This window comes from Equus asinus, chromosome 6 (assembly GCF_041296235.1).
Source record: "Equus asinus isolate D_3611 breed Donkey chromosome 6, EquAss-T2T_v2, whole genome shotgun sequence".
Taxonomy (NCBI): Eukaryota; Metazoa; Chordata; class Mammalia; order Perissodactyla; family Equidae; genus Equus; species Equus asinus.
Genome location: NC_091795.1, coordinates 94,140,456 through 94,160,005, shown reverse-complemented (window position 1 = coordinate 94,160,005; position 19,550 = coordinate 94,140,456). Strand labels below are relative to the sequence as shown.

Sequence of the window (19,550 nt, the reverse complement as noted above, 5' to 3'; positions counted from 1 at the left end):
TGCAGGAAATGTAACCAGAGACCATGATGTGACTCCGACTCCAACACAAAGAGCATTTGCACAGTCATTACAATCTAAGTGCTCAATATTGACTTACCCCAAATTCCAATATGATTTTATTGGGAGGGAAGGTTATCAAAAGACAATGCCTAACCTTAAAAGTCAAGAAGTAGCCCTATGGGCAGAGTTTTGCACTAAAATAATCAGCTGAAAAGGCAAAAGTGTTTGTCTCAAGTGAAGCAAAAATAGGGGCAGGAGGAGAAAAGGGCAGGCGGCAAGAGGGCAGAGGACAGCCAGTGTTCCTAACAGACCTCAGAGAAACACTGAATCTTTAAAACCACGTGTGTACAAACATAATAAAAACAAATTTTAACTGGTACTAAAAAAGTTGAAAAAAAGTAATATTTTGGATGTTAAAACTGATCTTACCCAATGCAGAGTGTCTACGCATGATTCTATCTTTTTGCTAGAGAGATGAATTATTATTTTAATATAAACTCTTAATGATATTGAATAATTCCTGAGGCTGTTAAATCACCTCTTCCCTGGTCTCCAGGCCACAGAATACACTTAGCATAGAGATGTCATGCATGACAATATCTGACTGAGCTGAATCCAAGACAAGTACTTTCATACAAGACTTTAAGGCAATAGCAAAAATCGGCAGAAAAGGCTAACAGGCAGGAAATGACATTTGTAAGCAAAACGTCTCTAACCAAAACTCAAACCCTTACAAATCAAATAGGTCACTGGTGCCTGGCTCTCAAAGGTGCCTGTGAACACTTGGAGCTCAATACATATTTGTTTAAAGAATAAATGAATACCATCAAATTTCTAAATTTGGATAAAGTCCACATGATGCTTACTGACATTATGCGGTGGGTCATTTCCTATTGTAGGTTCAACTGAATGGCAAACATCTTATTAGACTTAATTATGTTATCAGTGGTCGCAGTATTTGGGAATATGCTTCACTGTCTGCCTCCATGAAATTTCAGTTGGAGTCAAAGCAGAACATAACCGCATGATATTGACTTTGTAATCAGGAGTTATCAGAGCTATTAAAAAGCTCTTCAGAATTTAAAGAGCTGATTTCAAAGACAAGACTAATAAATTGCTGATGGATTTAATTCTTTCATGTATCCTTTACAATTATAATGAAGGATTCTTTCCTTAATTCATGAATTTTTTTAAGGTCTTCATTTTAATTAGATAAAACTGTTAAACAATAAATCATACAAGCTTTGTCTATAACAGCCTCAGTTTTATAAGACTATATTTTAGAATTTCTGGAAAGAAACTGAGCTCTGATAATATGATCTGATTTGGGTCAGCAAGCCACCAAAAGGCAAATTAGGGACATATTTTCCAAATACTATTTTCCAGCAGAATTTTATCAGGTGACATGGCCATAAAGTTGGCACTTTCGAGCTTTCAACAACTGGGGAGAAACTGCTGTTTGATGAAAGAAGAGAAGAATTTCCAAGGTTCTTCCTCTGCACTCGCAGAGAAACAGTAATAGCCTGATGAATCTTTACAGGATGACCCTATTGCTTTGAGAAAAAATTTTAAAGGCACAGAGCAATCGCAATTTTCCCCATTTACTGTTAAGACCACTTCACAGGTTTTCAGCTCACATGGTCATTTTCACCATCCTGCACCTCTGTGCACAGTGGATTGCCTGTGTTATAAGTCTCTGGCTGCCCCAACCTCAACAAAAGCCTGTGAAACAAAGGGTGGCTGGTGAGGAAAGGAGACTTTTCCCAAATGTTTATAATCATCAGGGTTTTGTAAAAAGGCTCCTGAACTGTGTACACCATGCTGCACAAGGTATCAGAATTAAATATTAACTCGTGTCCTACCCACTATAACATTAAATGTAATGATAAGGACTCATAAGTATAAAACATAGATAGGAACACATATATCTGCAGCCTAAATTAGTTCCACTCTCTTCCTACTGAAGCTTTAGGGCACATAAATCCAAAGATCACGTCCTTTTAGCTTGTAAAATGACATTATGAAGTTGAAAAGTTACCTCCCTACTCATCCTCAGGCTGGGCTAACAAGATCAATGTGAACATATTCTGAGGAGAAAGTCGACATTGCAGGAAGCACTTTTTAAACACTTTAAGATATACATACACATTTAACACACTGATGTAAACTAGGAAGGTGCATAGCCATAGCACACAGATGTAAATTAATATAATAAGTTTAAGTAATTGTTTCATCATTGGTTTCTTATTCATGTAATGAAAATGGAAACATAAAAGCCATCCATCTATTTACTAAGGAAGGCTTCCAAAAATTAAGATTTAAATAATATATTAAAAGAATGTAATAGACCAGGATGAGAGGCTGCAGAAAGGATCAGGAAGCAGAGGATAACAGAAGGCACAGTGAGTGCGAATCCAGTTAGAATTCACAGCAGCAAGAACGCCCCTCTCTGGTCCTGTCCTTGCATGTTATAGAAGAAAAAACTATGGCCCAGTGAAGGTGAGGGTCACCACAAAGACACGACTAGTGAGCAAGGGGCTCAGAAATAAGAACCTTTAGTTGCAGTCCCTTGGCACTGCTGGAGAGAGTCGAACAAAAAAAACACACGACGAGCTCCCTCACTAAAAAAAAAGTTCACTCACCTGGTTAAAAACCAGAGAGAGAAAAGAGAAACAATAAACAAGCAAACAAAACCCTCCTGAGAGCTCAACACAGCTGGCCTAAAGTCACAAGGTTAGGTCATTTACTCAGAGTCAGGTCCGGCAGGCTCTCAGGAGAGATTACAATTTACAATTTACAACTCCCCTTGTGAATGACCAAGCTTGCTTATCTGCCTGCCTGATCTAAGCAGATCAGACAACAGCACTGGGCAGGAATGAGGAAGTCTTCACATGGCTGGGAAAATTAGGAAACTCTTCTCCTGTCTTGACAATATCAGCTAAATGAAGCCCTAACCCTTATTTATTTTATGAGTCCTTTTTGTTGATCTTCACATTAGTAAAGGAAGGTGGGCAGCAGTTAGATGTGAGTGTGTACACTCCCCATACTGCCACATCTAAATAAAAATTGGTTACTTCTGGAATTATAAACAAACCTAGTTAGTATAAAAAAACCCAATAAACAGTCATTTAACAATAAGAGGATTAAGTAAATTATAATACATCCATAAAATAGAAAATGCAGCTCTCAAAAATATTTACAAAGAATTTTCAATAAAATGGGAAACTACTTACTTTATAGAACCAGGATATTTTATACATTATCTTGCTGTTATAGTTTATAATTTTAAGGGAAATAAGACAGGGAGGAAATTCACTAAAATATTAACGATGCCTTTCTCTGGGGAGAATTATATAAGTGACTTTCTTCTTTAAATTCCTTCCTATTTTACAAACTTCCCACACTAAGCATATACTATCTTATAAGCAGAATAAAAAACCAAAATTTGTTTTAAAGAAAAATAAAAACACAAATTATGATGACGAAAATGTAGAAACAATTTATCAGTATTTTCTCTGCCTTACAAAGTGTTACCTTAACTTTCTTCTTCCATGTAGATTTTTGCTTCTCCTCCTCTTCCTCAATTAATTTAAGCGCCAGCTCTTTGTTAACTTTTGGCAATTTCTGGTACAGGAAAAAAAAAAAAGCTGTACTAAAATACCTACATTTTAGCTTTAAAGGTTAGTAGTTCTATAAGGAGTATAACTTCACAAACAGAAGATATCCAATTCTTATTTTTAAAATTTCATTATCCCCAGAGTAGGAAAGAATGTGGACACAGATGATGTTATCAGGTGGGCCACGGAGTACAAAAAACAGCAACCTCATCTGACTCTTCCCAGTGCACTGAGAAGCGAGCTGGGAGACGCGCTATTCGGCTGAGGTCAGCCTCAGAGAGTCTAGGCCCCTAAATAAGGGGAGGCCACCAGGCCCAGTATTGCAGCCTCTGGCTGGAGTTGCAGGAACTCCTATAATGCGACTAATAATGCTAACCGCACTATTTCCTGCTTCTGAAATGGTAAATTTCTAAGGGGAATTCTAGATGTGAATCTGACAACTCTCAGGATAAAGCTATAGGCCATTTACTGTCCTTTTCCACTTAGTCCTTTATGTCTCACAGTAAGTAAAATATAACTGACAAATAATGCAAAAATCTGGGATAAAAGGATACCATATCCTAGTGTCCCTTGCCAACGCACAGGCACATTCATCACTCTTAAAAACTTAAGGAATAATCTGGAAAAAGGAAAAAACAGTCATTAGTCTTTTGTACTGAAAAAGTGTGTGTACATGTGTATACACAGATATATTTATTTATTTAAATTTTTAAAACTAATGTTCGGTTAGAAATTATTGCATCGTTTTTGGTTAACTTTAATCAAGAGGGGTTGCTAGAGACTAAAAGGGGGCAGGGTGGGGGTGGGGGGACTTGCTCTTCCCTGTCTGTTTGCTGTTGGGTTGGCATCACACATCAGCAATTCTTTGCCCTGGCAACAACAGGTGGTTCCAGTTGAGTGGGGGGTTCCAGTTCGTGGTTTTCCAACACTCCTAGGGGGTCTGGACCCAGCTCCTCAGGGCCTGCCTCTTCCCTGTTGCCCCGCCCTGGAGTGGTAGCTGCTTCCTGCAGCCACTGCTTCTCTTATCAATACCTTACTGTTTGCCTTTTCAGTTCTCTAATACCCGGTTAACAATTCTTTATGTTAAATTCTCTCTATTAATATAACTAGTGTGGTCTGATTCCTGTCTGGACCCTGACATAGTCTAATGACCATTTCCTATGACCCAAGCAGCTATCCTAAGATCCTGCCAATGTCAGTAAGCATGGGGATTAGCAAAGCCCCAATACTGCAGACATGGCAAACCCATTTGAAAACGCCATCAGAGTTTCTTAGCCGGGCTGACGATACCAGTCCGCTTGGCATTACTTCCCACAATACCATTACCACAGAGTCCAAAATGATAACAGTGCAAAGAGTACTCACCCTCATGACAAACAAAATATACCAAAAATATTAGTAAAAGACGTATACATAACTAAGGACGGAAAAAAAACGAAATGGATAGCAGATTTCTTTGGAATAATACACAAAATGAAGATTAAGTACTTTTCTCTAGTAAATTTAATGGTAAGTATGTACAATATTTACCTTTAATTGGACTCTCTGTGCACGTGTTTCTTCTATCTTCTGTCGGATCTTATCTTTTCTATATTCTTCATAAGCAAATGGATTTACCATCAACTTCACCTTTTCAAAGTAGAAAAAAAGAATCATAGTTAACAGCATGTTTCATATAGACTATGACAAACTATGCCAAAGAATAGGCAGATCTCTTACAAACTATAACTACGTTTTATGAAAATCCAAGTAAGTAGAGAAGAAATGGCTCATTAATCACCTAAAATAAGTGTACTTTTGTATTTACCTTGTGATAGAGTCTTATATCCATGAAAAATCCATGCATGTATGCCCGGAGAAAAGGTGATCCAATGAGATGTGTGAGCCCTGGGGAAAGTTAATCAGAAGAAGGCAGGCCCTTATGAAATCCTGATTAAAACTGAAGTTTTTCTCAGATTATTATTATTTTTTTTTTAAAGATTTTTATTTTTTTCCTTTTTCTCCCAAAAGCCCCCCGGTACATAGTTGTATATTCTTCGTTGTGGGTCCTTCTAGTTGCGGCATGTGGGACACTGCCTCAGCGTGGTTTGATGAGCAGTGTCATGTCCACGCCCAGGATTCGAACCAACGAAACACTGGGTCGCCAGCAGCGGAGCACACGAACCTAACCACTCGGCCACGGGGCCAGCCCCTCTTAGATTATTATTTAATAAGATTTCACGTCTGAGTAAAAATGTAAGGGTCAGAATTACTAATCTTCAATAACTATGAAAAAAACTTTAATCCACTTTAAGCAATATTATCCTTACTTATTTTAAACCTAATACTAAGTGTAAAAATGATGAAAAAGTCTTTATGATCTCAGACAGACTGCTACAGAAGGGTTCCTTATACTGGCAGTTTTCAGATTTTTGGACCATGAATGAGTTCAACTTAAAAAATAATATTGGGATCAAAAGTCAGTCGCCAACTTTGGTACTGCCAAGTAGAACAGTGGTGGTGACAGGTGAGGAACACTGTTCTATCTCATGATTTCCCAAAACAATGAACACTGTCACAACGTGAATGTAGAAAGGGTATGTTCTTTCCCAAGAAAGAAGAGCTGACAAATTTCTATTAACATATGTAAACATACATCAGCACATTAACACATCCATGCTTCACCATGGATCAATGAAAAGTTCACTGACCATCAGTGTTTGAGAACCATTCCCTGAACAATATCTTTCATAGGCTTTCCTGGTTTTAGTAGATTATATTTAGAATTAGTGGTGCTGGTGGTCACATAAGGACACTCTGCCTATGTTATAGAAATTATTTATTAATTGCAAATATTTACACAGAGAAATGTTATGAGGATATTTATCTTCAAAATAAGACATGTGATATACCCACATGAAGAGCAGCTTTAGCTGATATAATACTAAATGATTGTGTTTCTAAGGAAAACTTTACCCTGATTTCCAAATTTTAGAAATAAATATCCATCCAGACCTGGAAATTAAGTATTACGCAAAATTATGCAGGTGTCCAAAATAGTATACGTTACAGAACATCAAAAGGCAAAATTAAATTCAGGATAATCTTGTAAAATAATTATACAACTTGTCAGAAAAATACTTTTCTAGAATCTATTAGATTAATAAAACTACAGGGGCCGGCCTGGTGGCATAGCAGATAAGTTCCGTGCACTCTGCTTCGGTGGCCCAGGGTTCAAGGGTTCAGATCCTAGGCATGGACCCAGCATAGTTCATCAAGCCATGCTGTGGCAGCATCCCACACAAAATAGAGGAAGATTGGCAGAGATGTTAGCTCAGTGACAATCTTCCTCACTCAGCAAGAATCTTCCTCAAGCAAAAAGAGGAAGACTGGCAATAGACGTCTGCACGGGGCCAACCTTCCTCACAAAAAAAAAAAATCTACAAAATATCAGTGACTTTTTTTCTCCAATTGAAGAATGTAGCGAGTATGACACAAGCATATTGTAAAAATTATGTTGGAAATATTTAAGAAGGCACTTCAGTAGGACGATCCTATTTCACCCTATTTCATTCATAAGTCATTTTTTAAAAGGCTGAAGACAACTCTCTTCTTTTTTAAACACATTAAAATTTAAAGAATTATTGTGGTGCTAACTTCAGACAATAAATGCTGTCTGAACTAACTGTGGTATGAAACATAGCTTAAAATACAGTTTAGGAACCTCTCAATCTATTTATTACATGATTCTATTTTCTGTTGTATATCTATTTGTTCCAAGGACAACTGAGTGGCCTAGACTTGTGGAGAATGAGTCCTCAAAGTTTTTTCTACTCTCAATAATTTGTTATATAGCCTTTTCCCAACAATAGAACAAGATTAGCAAACTCTACTCTCTCTATCCTACAACTAGTGCTAGGCACCTGAGATAAACAGGCTCTTCCGAGGGGTTAGCGTGGCTCTTAACCTCAGCCACAGATAGAACTCTAGCTTAAATCCCAGCCCTCACACTTACTCCCACTGAAGCCTTTGGCAAGTGACTTTAATCCTTCTATGCCTCAGTTTCCTTATCTATAAAATACATCATAACAGTATCCACTCCGTAGAGTTGTGAGGATTAAACGAGTTGTATGTAAAACACTCGGAACATTGCCTGGCACATGGTAAGCCCCATGCAGGTGTCAGCAATTATTAAGAGGCATTTCTAGGTTTGCAAATTTTAAGCGTAAAGTAACTATGAAGGTTCTACATATTTGAGGATTCAATCTATGGTTTCCACGTTTTGAATGGACTCTTTTATAAGCAAACCTAAAAGAGAGCCGGAAATCATTTACTTGCAGGCTCTGAGATATTTTCAAAATCTTGTTACACTAAAATAGTATTTGAAAAAAGATTTACTGCTTTCTTGACAGATATTTTTTCTATTCATAGCTAGTGTGCTAAGAAAAAATTATTCTGCATTTAAGACAGGAAAAAAAGCTTCAGTAGGTTGAATTTATCTGAACCTTTCTCTAAGCAGAGATTACAAACTTGACAATATATAGTACGTATAATATGTTTAGTATCTGACTTGGCAGAAACAGAAGATTGGAAAATCAGATGAATATGACTCCATCACTTCTAATGTTTGAAACTCAAAAAAAAAAGTAGAAATAAAATAATTTTATAAACATTTTATCATAATTTTTTTACCTAAATTTTCAAGGTCTTTCTTGGTGACAAATTTGTAATCATCATAAACTGTGCTTTCTGGATTCTCTTCTAATTCTTCTGTCAAGTTGTCTAAGAAGGAACACCACCTGGGAGCAGGACCCAAAACCTGCCAGGTTGATGCAAAGGTTAGCAAACATGCATTCTCACCATGCCAACTAAGAGTTAGTCCACAATCTCATTTTCTTAAATACAATTTTTAAATCTTTGTTTCTATTAGAAGTCTTGAAAAACAACTGCAATATGCATAATCAACAAGTAGATAATGGAAGAGAATAAACAAAGTAGGAAGAACGTAGGCTCATGAGGGAAAAATCTCTTAGTCTGGGATACAAAGATATTCATGAATACTCTTAGATTAGAACTACCAAAACACAAATAAATAATTCAGGCACTTATAATATCCATCCATCCATTTATTTATCACCTCTTTCATTCAAAACAGTACTAGAATCTACAAAAGCATATTTGGTATGAAAGATTTTTTAAGTTTGCCACTGAGGACAAACAGATGTCTAAAATAAGAACTACCTTCTTTCAAGGGTTTTCAACTAATTATTTGATACTTATATTTGATCTTGTATGGTCCGCTTCATTTAATTCATTAACTCATTAAAATTTAAAATTCTGTAATAGAATTCTTCAGACTTAACCTAAAATGGGTCACTAGGACCCACAAGTTAGTCCCAATGAAAGGTTGAGGAACAAAAGACTGAAGAGAATTTATAACCAATTAATGAAATATCAATACTTCACTTTGTAATCCAACTACTTCCATAAAATACTGTGGCTGCTTTTTACTTCTTGTTGTTGATACAAATCTGTCCCAGCTCGATGCCTCACCCACTGAGGTCAAAGTTTATCCCAGAGGAAATAAGGCCCCCTCGAGGGGTGGGGGAGGGGGGGAAGCTACGCCATTGAAATCTTCTCTCAACGTGGCGGCTTTCCGAAGAGAGCCCTGGGCTCTGACAAAACGGAACTTCCAATGACTACATGCCTGCGTACTCCGACAGCAATCAATTATAAATAGGAAAAAAACAAAAATCATAATGGAAATTAAATCTAGCTTAACTTTTTGGAGAAAGGAAGGTAGGAGGAAGAGAGCTATAACAAAGAAAAACGACACCTAATATCCTATACAATCAAAAAAAAAAAAAAAAAGAAGTAAATGTTAGAGACAACCATATCAATTTAGTTATATTACTTTGCCTGATTAGAAAGGGTGACTCTCCTCACCCACACAAAGGCTATGGGGCTCATGAACGTGAAAAACAACTCTTTTTTTTTTATGGCAGTAACACTGGTTTATAACATTATATAAATTTCAGGTGTATATCATTATATTTCGATTCCTGTGCAGATTATATCATGTTCACCACCCAAAGACTAAAAAACAACTCTTAATGAGCATAAAAGGAGTCCTATCAAGAAGTTTCATGTTAGCATAATCTATACAATTTTTAAAAACAGATGTAAAGGTTTTGATACACTAAGTGGTTTGACTATAACCATTAAAGACAAATCCTTAAGAAATATAAGGTATTCTTAAAAAACTCAATGTAAAAAACTTTTTAAAGAAACTGCTATGATTTTAAGCAATTTTAGGACAGTAGCTTGAAGTCAACAAATATACTAAACATTATTCCATACAAAGCACTGTGTAAAACACAGTCATTGACTGTGATCTCCCTGATGCAATTTAAAATCCAGCTGGAACAGAAAGGCATGTGCACCCACACACACACTCACGTCATGTAAAGCAATGAACTGAGACTGCACTGAGTCCATGGGGAAGACTGATCAGGGCTGGAGAAAACAGGGCAGGTTGGGACATTGAAAAAGTCTATGTGAAAGGACTCCAGGTTGGAATGAACACACATGAGCAAGCTAGAGAAAATCACAGGGGACCTTCTGAGAGTGAGTGTTTAGGCACTCGCAACTACAGGCGTATCTGCTTCCCATCAGTTATCAATCTGCAAATGCAAAGCTCTACCATACACTGCTGTACGACCTAAGACAGCAATCTTCTCTCCTTGTAGACAGCAAGAAAGTACACTATTGGCACTTTTCTAAAATATAAGATCCAAGATACTGTCCTCTTGGGGGGGTAAGAACCTCCTCTGTTCTAAAGTTGAATTTCTGTTACCTAGAACATGGCCTGTCAAGTAGTATTTGTTCAATAAATATTTAGTAAATAAATCTATTCATATAGAACATATGAATGCATTCATAAATTTCATGTGCACAAGGTACTAAGACTTACAGGGTCCTGTTTGGCAAAAGTATTTCTAAAACTGTCTAATTTCCTTATTCAGATAAAAACACTCAAATACCTCACCATAAAACTACTGGATATAAGAACACGTTTTTGGTGAAAGTCAGGTCTGTTTTGCCTCCCATGCAAGGGGGGGGCATTGGTTACCAAAGGACCTCAGAATAACGCAGTTTCACCTTTAAACCTTAAATCAGTCAGAAACATGGGCTTCAAAGACAATGAAAAGATTATATTGTGTTTACTGACTTTTTGGGGGGGGGTGGAGGGTAGGAATATAAAAATATCAGAACAGATCTGAATTTACTTTCACATCTTTTTTAATAATGTTCTACAACATTCTTTTTCATTAGTCATCTAGATTCTAATGGAATTGTTTTAAATTGCCTCTCAGGGGACACATCAGTTATGGTAAATAACCTCTACAATCAAATTCATGGCCGTTAAATTTTACAGGAGGAAATAGTTGCATCAAAAACAAAATTAAAATCTAGCAGGTTGATTTTATTAATCACGTTTCCCTAGTTCCTTTTCAGAGAAATAAAAAATCAGAACAACCATAACAAAGTTGAAATTACTGACCTAACTGGTGGCATTAAACTGAAGGTTTTATCTACACTATCGCTCTCCTCAAAGGTCTACCATTAAGTTGCAAAAACAGTAGTTGGCTTAACCAGTAAGGAGGGCTCAACTGCGTGCACAACTCTCTGAAGTACCTATAATGACCACAGTATTAACTGTGTAAAAATTCCTTGCTGTTTTCATTTATAAAATGTTATATCTGCAACTAATCCTTAAAAATATATTAATTTACTTCCTAAATTTCAGGCTTTACAACTTAAAGAAAACATCCTTTTGAATCACCAGTGTACTGTTATTACCACATCCAAAGTTTCTAGGTTTCTACATTGTCATTATACTGCTATATTCTATATTTCAGTCAAAACTGAGTACTGTTTGTTTTTCTACATTTTTATACACCTTAAGAGTTTTGTATGTTTCAGAAAATTGGTGAAGACTGTTTTATTTCAAACTTCTATTATCTGTTAATGACCTTCCACTTTTCATTTAGAAGAATTTCCTGAAGTCACAGGTCAGTAAGAGTAGAGAACTGGAAACTGGTTCATCAAACTGCTATAAAGGGCTACCACAGATCCCTCAGCAACTTCATTGACAATCCTATCAACCATCTAAACGGAAATACCTGGTCCTCCAAAACAGGAAAGAATCTTCATCAACATAAAGGGAAGGCCTCGACTCAAATGCAGCCAAGTATCTGCTCGCTCTAACCCATTTGGGCAGAAGAAGCAATTTTAAAGTACATGAAAGTACATGCCACGTGCTCAAGATCATCTGCCTCTATCATTACAATCTGCCTTTAAGATGTTAATATATAATGACTAACTTTAAAACTCAAAATTCTCATATATTCTGGTAATAGACAAAAATGACTAAGTGGGGAGGAAAGAGGATGAATATTAAAATTCTTAGGGAGTTGACAGAGAAGGATGCTCCTTCCCCCACCTCACTTTTGAAAAACCACCGTGCAACACCCTAAAGCCATGTTTAGGCAGAAATAAGGATTGAGGATTACTGGATGGATGGTTTTAACAGAGCAAGGGTGACTAAAATAACAACAATAAAGTATTATTAATATTATTAGAGACAAAGAACCAAACTGTACTAATTCAGATAAACGCCACCATTTTTTCCATTACTTATAATGGTACTCAGTATGACAAAATAATTTCATTATTTTCCTACTATTAATATGAAAGAAAATAATTGATAACATAGAACAGCAATTAAATTTGAAATTATCTTAAGTTTTTAACTGACAATTCAAAAAAACAATTTAAAAAACTTCAGCAAAACTAAGAAAATTCTTTTTTTTCTTTGAGGAAGATTAGCTCTGAGCTAACATCTGCTGCCAATCCTCCTCTTTTTGCTGAGGAAGACTGGCCATGAGCTAACAGCCGTGCCCATCTTCCTTTTCTTTATATGCTGGACACCTACCACAGGATGGCTTGCCAAGCGGTGCCATGTTCGCACCTGGGATCCGAACCGGTGAACCCCAGGCTGCTGAAGGGGAAAGTGCACACTTAGCCGTTGCACGACCAGGCCGGCCCCAGAAAATTCTTAATTACTCCATTTGCTAGAACTGTATCAATGGACAACAAATAACTTTGAACCAAAATGGGCTTATGTACAGGAAACTTTAACTGATATATAATTACATTAGAACACCCTAGAAGTATGTAATACAGTCATGAGCCACATAACGACATGTCAATCAACAACAGGCAGCATATATGATAGTGGCCCCATAAGACTAGTACTATAGCCTAGGTGTGTGGTACGCTATACCATCTAGCTTTGTGTAAGGACTGAAGGAGAGGAAGAAATTTTCTTCTACCCCTCTAGGTTCCTCTGGCTAAGCTAAGAATTAAATTGACATGAGACAGATTAATAGCAGAAAAACAAAAAAAAGTTTAATAACACGTATACATGGGAGAAACCCAGGAAAATGGAGTAACTCGCCAAAATGGAGAACGCTGTCACCTTAAACACCATCCTCAGCTAAAGACAAAAGATGTTGGGAGTGGGAAGAGTCAGGGAGCTCAAAGGGAAGGAAGGCAATTCACAGGTAGGTAGGTAAAAACAAGCAAACATTTGGAAAACAAGTGTTTGGCCAGAGAAACAGAAGAACACAGAGGGAAGCCCAGCAAACAGGGTTTGTTTGTTGGGCTCCTCCCCGTCTATCGCCTAGCTCATGTTACGCTAAGGTGATGGCTCACTTCTTGAGACAGATTTTTTTTATCTGAATTCTTTCAGGCGTTAAGGCAGAGGTAACAGGAAAAACTTTCTGAGTCTTTTGTTTCTTAAAAATAATCAGCCTTGGGGCTAGCCCCATGGCCTGGTGCTTAAGTGTGGTGTGCTCCACTTCGGCGGCCTGGGTTCGGATCCCAGGCACAGACCTACACCACTCATTGGCAGCCATGCTGCGGCAGCAACCCACACACAAAATAGAGGAAGAGTGGCACAGATGTTAGCTGAGGGCTAATCTTCCTCAAGCAAGCAAGCAAACAAACAAACAAAAAATCAGCCTAAAATAATCCTCATGTTAAAGAGACACATTTTGGGGTGGCAAATTTTGTTCCCTTTCAATACCCTCTATGTTGTCTGTACAAGGACGAAATCGCCTCGCAAAGTATCTGTCAGAATGTATCCCTGTTGTTAAGGAACGCACGACTATATATCCAAGGACATGCAGTTGACTTTTTAAACTATTCTTTTACAAAATTTTCAAAATGCACTGCAGCATATAGTGTGAAGTAGGACATATTTTGAATGATAACTGGAAAGAGAATGATGACAATATGAGAGTATAACATCATACATGGAAAAAGAACTTAAGTATATTTTTTAAGTTCAGAGAATAAAACTAGACCCATTTAATGTAAGGAGGTAGATTTTAATTCAATTTTCATTCATCACATATTTATTGAAACCCAATGGGAAAAGAGTTCTTTTCACATACAGCAGTACCTGTGTGGAAGGACTAGAGGATTCTTACTTTCCTCAACTTCATTCATTCATTCAGAAGGTTAATTGAGCATTTACCAAGAGCTAAGTGCTGTCAAATATAAGTAAAACAAAGTCTGGAAAACAATCAAGAACAACACAATGTGACTAATGCCACAGAAATTTTAAAATGATTCTGGAGAGCCCTTTATCTACTGAGGCAGAAGAACAAGATAGTTCTGAAGGAGACAATTGAACTAGGCCTTGAAAAACTCTAAAGAGGTCATGATTTTATATTCAGTAAAATTTAATTGTCATACGAAATAGAATTTAATACTACATGAAATTAATATATATTTTACTCATTATTAATTACAGAAAAGATGCTTGGTTAGAAGAATTTTCAGTTTTATCTTTTAGTGACCTGATACTACTGTAATCCTAGAAACCCAATTTAAACATTATTTATATTATAATGACACCACTGACCAGATAAAAACTACACTTACTGACAATCAACAATGGAGGGTTTGAATATAAAATAATTTTACCACCTAATAACCACGTAAATTATCTAATTATTTTGTTAGAGAACTGTTTTCAGGACATTCTAAAAGTAGATATAAATATCAGTTCTGGAACGAAAGCAATAATAAAAACAAGAAGAAGAATAGCAAAAGTAATAATAGCAACGGCAATCCACACTCCAAGAGGTAGGGGGTTTATCCCCTATATTAGTCCAACTAACCAGAAAGCTATCACTCTTACTATAAGGCCGTAACTCCTTATCAGAAACTACTGGGGCTAAAAAGGGTTTGAAACTCAAATTTTTGCATTTTAAAAAGATAATACTGTACGTATACTGTACTATCACATAAAATCTTCAGTGGGATTGGGTCAGTGGTCCATAATCAAACACATTAATATCTCTCCAGCAAAATACATATTCACACCAGTAATTTGGGATAAATAAAGACCAGAAAAGGCCTCATCATTGCATGTCAGGTTTGAGTCCTAATGAAGCACGTCAGGGTTTGCCACCAAAGAGCTATAAAACAACTTCCAGGGCTTTCTGGATTTCAGAATTGCAGACCAGAGACGACAGAGGTATACTATACTGTAAATATAGTTGACCACTATTAACCTTAATGATAATTCTTCTAACTGCATAGTCTGCATCTCCAGGAGAAGAACAGGATTTTGCTACTCAAGAAGACCAACTCTGCAATACATAAACTCAAAGGAAATTTTCCTTTTCAAACTTTTCCTCCATTACTGGTTCAAAGACACCACTAGCACCAGCATGTACTTTCAAATTCTGACAGCTGGAGCTTAATAATAACTGATCATAAGCCTAAGACAAGAGGACAGCTGGGTGAGCTGAGGGAGTGGCCATGCATTTAAGCATGTAATTGCATTTGCAACATAATGAGCCGCCTAATTGCATACCCAAGTTTATATGCCTTTGCGTGAGAAATTATGAGTCATTTAAAGGTACTCTACTTGTAGTGCTTTGTTCTCTCATTCCTAAAAATCAGATTAGCAAAGAAGCAATTTAATTTCAACATTTAAAAAGATTTATTTTAAAAAGGAGAAAAATTACTATCTGCCATGATTTCAATTTTGATTTAGTTTTGAAAAGTAGTTTAGGTACTGAAATGAAATAAGAAAATAAGGCCAAGTAAAAAATAATACTGATACTGCTTATGTAATTGTTTCACTATCAGTCAATCAACTCAATAGTTAATCTATGCGAGGTCGTGCGAGTATAAATAAGCATAAAATAGAGTTCCTCTACTCAACGCTTAGAGGCAGACAGAACACTCCAAGCCAACATTTAAATACAAAATCAACACTGATATTAAGAACCATAGAGAGCTTTCAGTTAATAATGGCACATTAACTATATATTTTTATCTCCTCTCCCTCCCAAGCCTAGTTAAAATGACAGTAAATCAATATAAAAAGATATTAAGCTTCAAGGACAAAAAGAACAAAAGGAGAAAATACAGTAGTTAAGGGATTTAACGTGGTAAATGCTGGGTGCTACCGGAGGTAAATAACAGAGAGAAAGGAGAGGAGATTCTTCTCTTACAGTCCTTGACACCCAGCGCTTCAAGGCTCCATGTATCTGGGAAGATGGGTCTGAATAAGGGAAACGATGAATACCTAAATTCCCACCCCTCCTTAGACCAGAGGATAATTCTCTGGATAAAGTGAAGAAAAGCTGCTCCACATGAGTGGCTATATGGAACAGGTGACTTGAGCTGTGGGGCTGAAATTAGCACAATTAAATGGCCGTCTACACATCAAACTGTGCGACCCTCAGCTCCTTTTCAGCTTCCAGAAAGCCAAAAGCCAAGCAAATGTTGCTGTGCTTCCACTCCTGCCAGCCTAAATCCCCAACATTCCCAGGAAGAAACTGGGGGATTCTTCTCTGTCGAAAATTGAAGATCCCTAACGACAGACCTCCGGGTGTTGATATTTGGGAATCCTCCAACAGTCATTAGCTAAAGAGTCAACATGAAAACTACCAGTAGACAAGACCACCACATAGAAAGTTCCAATCGGCATTTTAGTGCCTCATTCTTAAATATGAATAGATTGCCAAAGATCGTCATTCATTTATTCAACAAATAGTTATTGTCAAGCATTTTTCTCTTCACTGTAATGAACAAAACAAAAAAGAATCTCTACCTTTAAAGAGCTAACATTTCAGAAAGGGGAACAATAAACAAACAAAGGAAAGGTAGGATACAGTATGACAGCTAGTGACAAGAGCTATGAGGAAAATACAGCAGTGAAGGTGATGGAGAATACAGAGGAAGGGGAGGAGGGGTGGACAGGGAAGCCCATGTTGAGGTGACAACTGAATACAGACCTGGAGGAGAGAAGGGAATGAACCATGAGAATATCTGGCAACTGCAAAGGCCTTGAGGTCAGAATTGCTTGGTGTATTCGGGGATCAGGAAAAAGACCAACCCAGTATGGCTTGAACAAAGGAAACGAAGGAGAGAGTGGAGGCTAGATCATGTAGGGTCTTGTAGACCATTGCAAGACTTTACTTTTTCCTTCTCAACAGAGGAGTGACATGATCTGACTTGCATTTACAAGAATCACTCTGCAAGGGTGGGAGACATTGGTTCCAGGCATTTAAGGAAACCTCTGTTCAATCATTAATTGATAATTAAGTGAACCAAGCAGAGACTTTGGTGGCCACACATAACAAACAAATCAAACTTTACAGATTTAGTTCAGGAGAGCACTAAACAAAGAGGAATAATAAAAATGAACTCGGGGTGGGAGGAATCTAAGTTCTGTAACTGCCAAATTATTACCTAAAACATCTAGTTTTCAACCAAAAATACAAGACACACAAAGAAAAGCCTGGCCCACATTTGGGGGGAGGAGGGGAAGCAGTCAACAGAACCTATCTTTTGAGGAATCTGAAACACTGGGCTTACCAGACAGACCTTAACCCAGCTTATATAGGTATGCACAAAGAACTCAAAAGCAGTCATGTCTAAAGAACTAAAGGAAAGTATGAGAGCAAATATCTCATGAAATAGAGAATATCAATAAAGAGAGAGAAATTATAAAAAAGAACTAAATACAAGTTTTGGAATTGAAAAACACAATAATTAAAATAAAAAATTCACTAGAGGGACTCAACCATAGATATAAATTGGCAGAAGGAAAAATTAGCAAACTTGAAGATGGGTCAATTGAGGTTATCCAGTCTGAGAAACAGAAAATAAAACTGAACAGAGTCTCAGAAACTTGTGGGATGTCATCAAATAAACACGCACATAATGGAAGTTCCAGAAGAAGAGAAACAGGGGTGGAAAGAATATCTGAAGATATAACGGCCAAAAACTTCTCAAATTTGGCAAAAAACATTAATCTCTACATCCAAGAAGCCCAATGCCAAGTAGGATAAATTCAGAGATCCATACCTAGACACATTACAGTCAAACTGTGAAAAGACAAACAGAGAATCTTGAAAGCATCAAGAAAAAAGCAACTCATCACATGGGATTCTCAAGTGGATTAGCAGGTGATTTCTCATCATGTAAAACACAATTCCATAATGCAATAATTATAAATCTAAGTTACAGGCACACAATGTTTAAAGATATAATTTGAAGCAATAACTACATAAAAGAGGAGAAAAATGGGGCTATATAGGAGGAAAGTTTTCGTATACTATTGAAATTAAATTGGTATTACTCTGAACTAGACTGCTATAAGTTAAAATGGTAATGGTAATCCTCAGGGAAACCACCAAGAATATAACTAAAAAATGTAAAACAAACAAAAAGGGAATTAAAATGGTATATTAGGAAATGTCTGTGTAACACAAAAACCAGTAACAGATGAATTGAAGAACAAAAATGTCATAAGACATTTAGAAAACAAATAGCAAAAACAAGCAGACATAGGGGTTCTCATCAAGATGGCGCTGTGAGCAAACGCTGAACTCGCCTCCTCCCACAAACACAACCAGGTTACAACAATTTTAGGAAGAATCACCCTGGATTGCAAACTGAAAACTGGATAAAAAGAACCCCCACAACAAGGGACAGTCCTGATGAAAGCAGAAGAGGCAGTAACTCCGGCCAGAGAGGAAAAAAGCCACCTTTGGGAGCAGCAGAGCTTCTCAGCTGGCCAGGCGGGAGCCAACCTAAGGTACGCAGCCCTCCCTGGAGAAGCGAGGTCCAGAGCAGGGGCAATAGTGCTATAACCATCCTTCAGACTCAGCCCAACTGAGAGGGGGGTCTTACTGTCTGACTTTGCTGGCTATTAACTGCAGCAAGGACACTCCAGAAAAGCTATCAGACGAAAGCCGAAAAGATCCAGGTTTTAAAGGGCCCATGCACAAACTCATTCATTGCAGCAACCTAAAATCACCAGAGAGAAGGCTGACTGTCCTTTGGTGAAATGAGACTCACCTGGTGGGCTCTGGGAACATCTTGGTGAGAGGAAGATCCTCTCTGGAGACTGAGACATTGGTGGGGGCCGTTGTTCTGAGCTGGTCCAGGCGTGCTGATACGGACACAGGTGGGGGCCAGTGAGGTGCGTCCCTTGGGCTGTTAGCCCAGGGGTCTGCCACACCCCCTAGAGCACAGATTTAATCCAGTTCAGCCAGGGCAGGCAACCCGCCCTAGGGACTGGCCCCACATAACAGCAAGCCCTCAGGCTACTTTTCAGCCTGCATTGACTGAATGCCTTGATCCTCTACAGGCAGGCAAAGGTGTCTGCCTCTGTGGGGCAGGGCTTGTGTGAGGACCTGGTGAACTGTGGGGGGCACTGGGGCAGAGGTGGGGGCCTCTGCGGTGTGGCAGTGGGGTATGCTCCAGGGGGTTGAGAAGTGTGCACGGACCAGGACTGTGCTGACAGTGCATGTGGTCCAGAGCGGGGTGAGGCTTATCAGTGGCAGAAGACTT

General features: G+C 37.7%; 1 protein-coding gene across 2 annotated transcripts in view; it reads right to left on the bottom strand.

Moving 5' to 3' along the window:
- NOL10 (nucleolar protein 10) overlaps positions 1 to 19,550 on the bottom strand; it is a 111,644-nt gene that overhangs the window by 27,320 nt on the left and 64,774 nt on the right. For both annotated transcript variants that reach the window (XM_014864599.3, XM_044771948.2), the window contains exons 14-17: positions 8,289 to 8,415; positions 5,425 to 5,504; positions 5,148 to 5,246; positions 3,535 to 3,624 (exon numbers count right to left, since the gene is read on the bottom strand). In XM_014864599.3, coding sequence (XP_014720085.3) covers positions 3,535 to 3,624; positions 5,148 to 5,246; positions 5,425 to 5,504; positions 8,289 to 8,415 — 396 coding nt within the window. The remainder of the gene's footprint in view (positions 1 to 3,534; positions 3,625 to 5,147; positions 5,247 to 5,424; positions 5,505 to 8,288; positions 8,416 to 19,550) is intronic.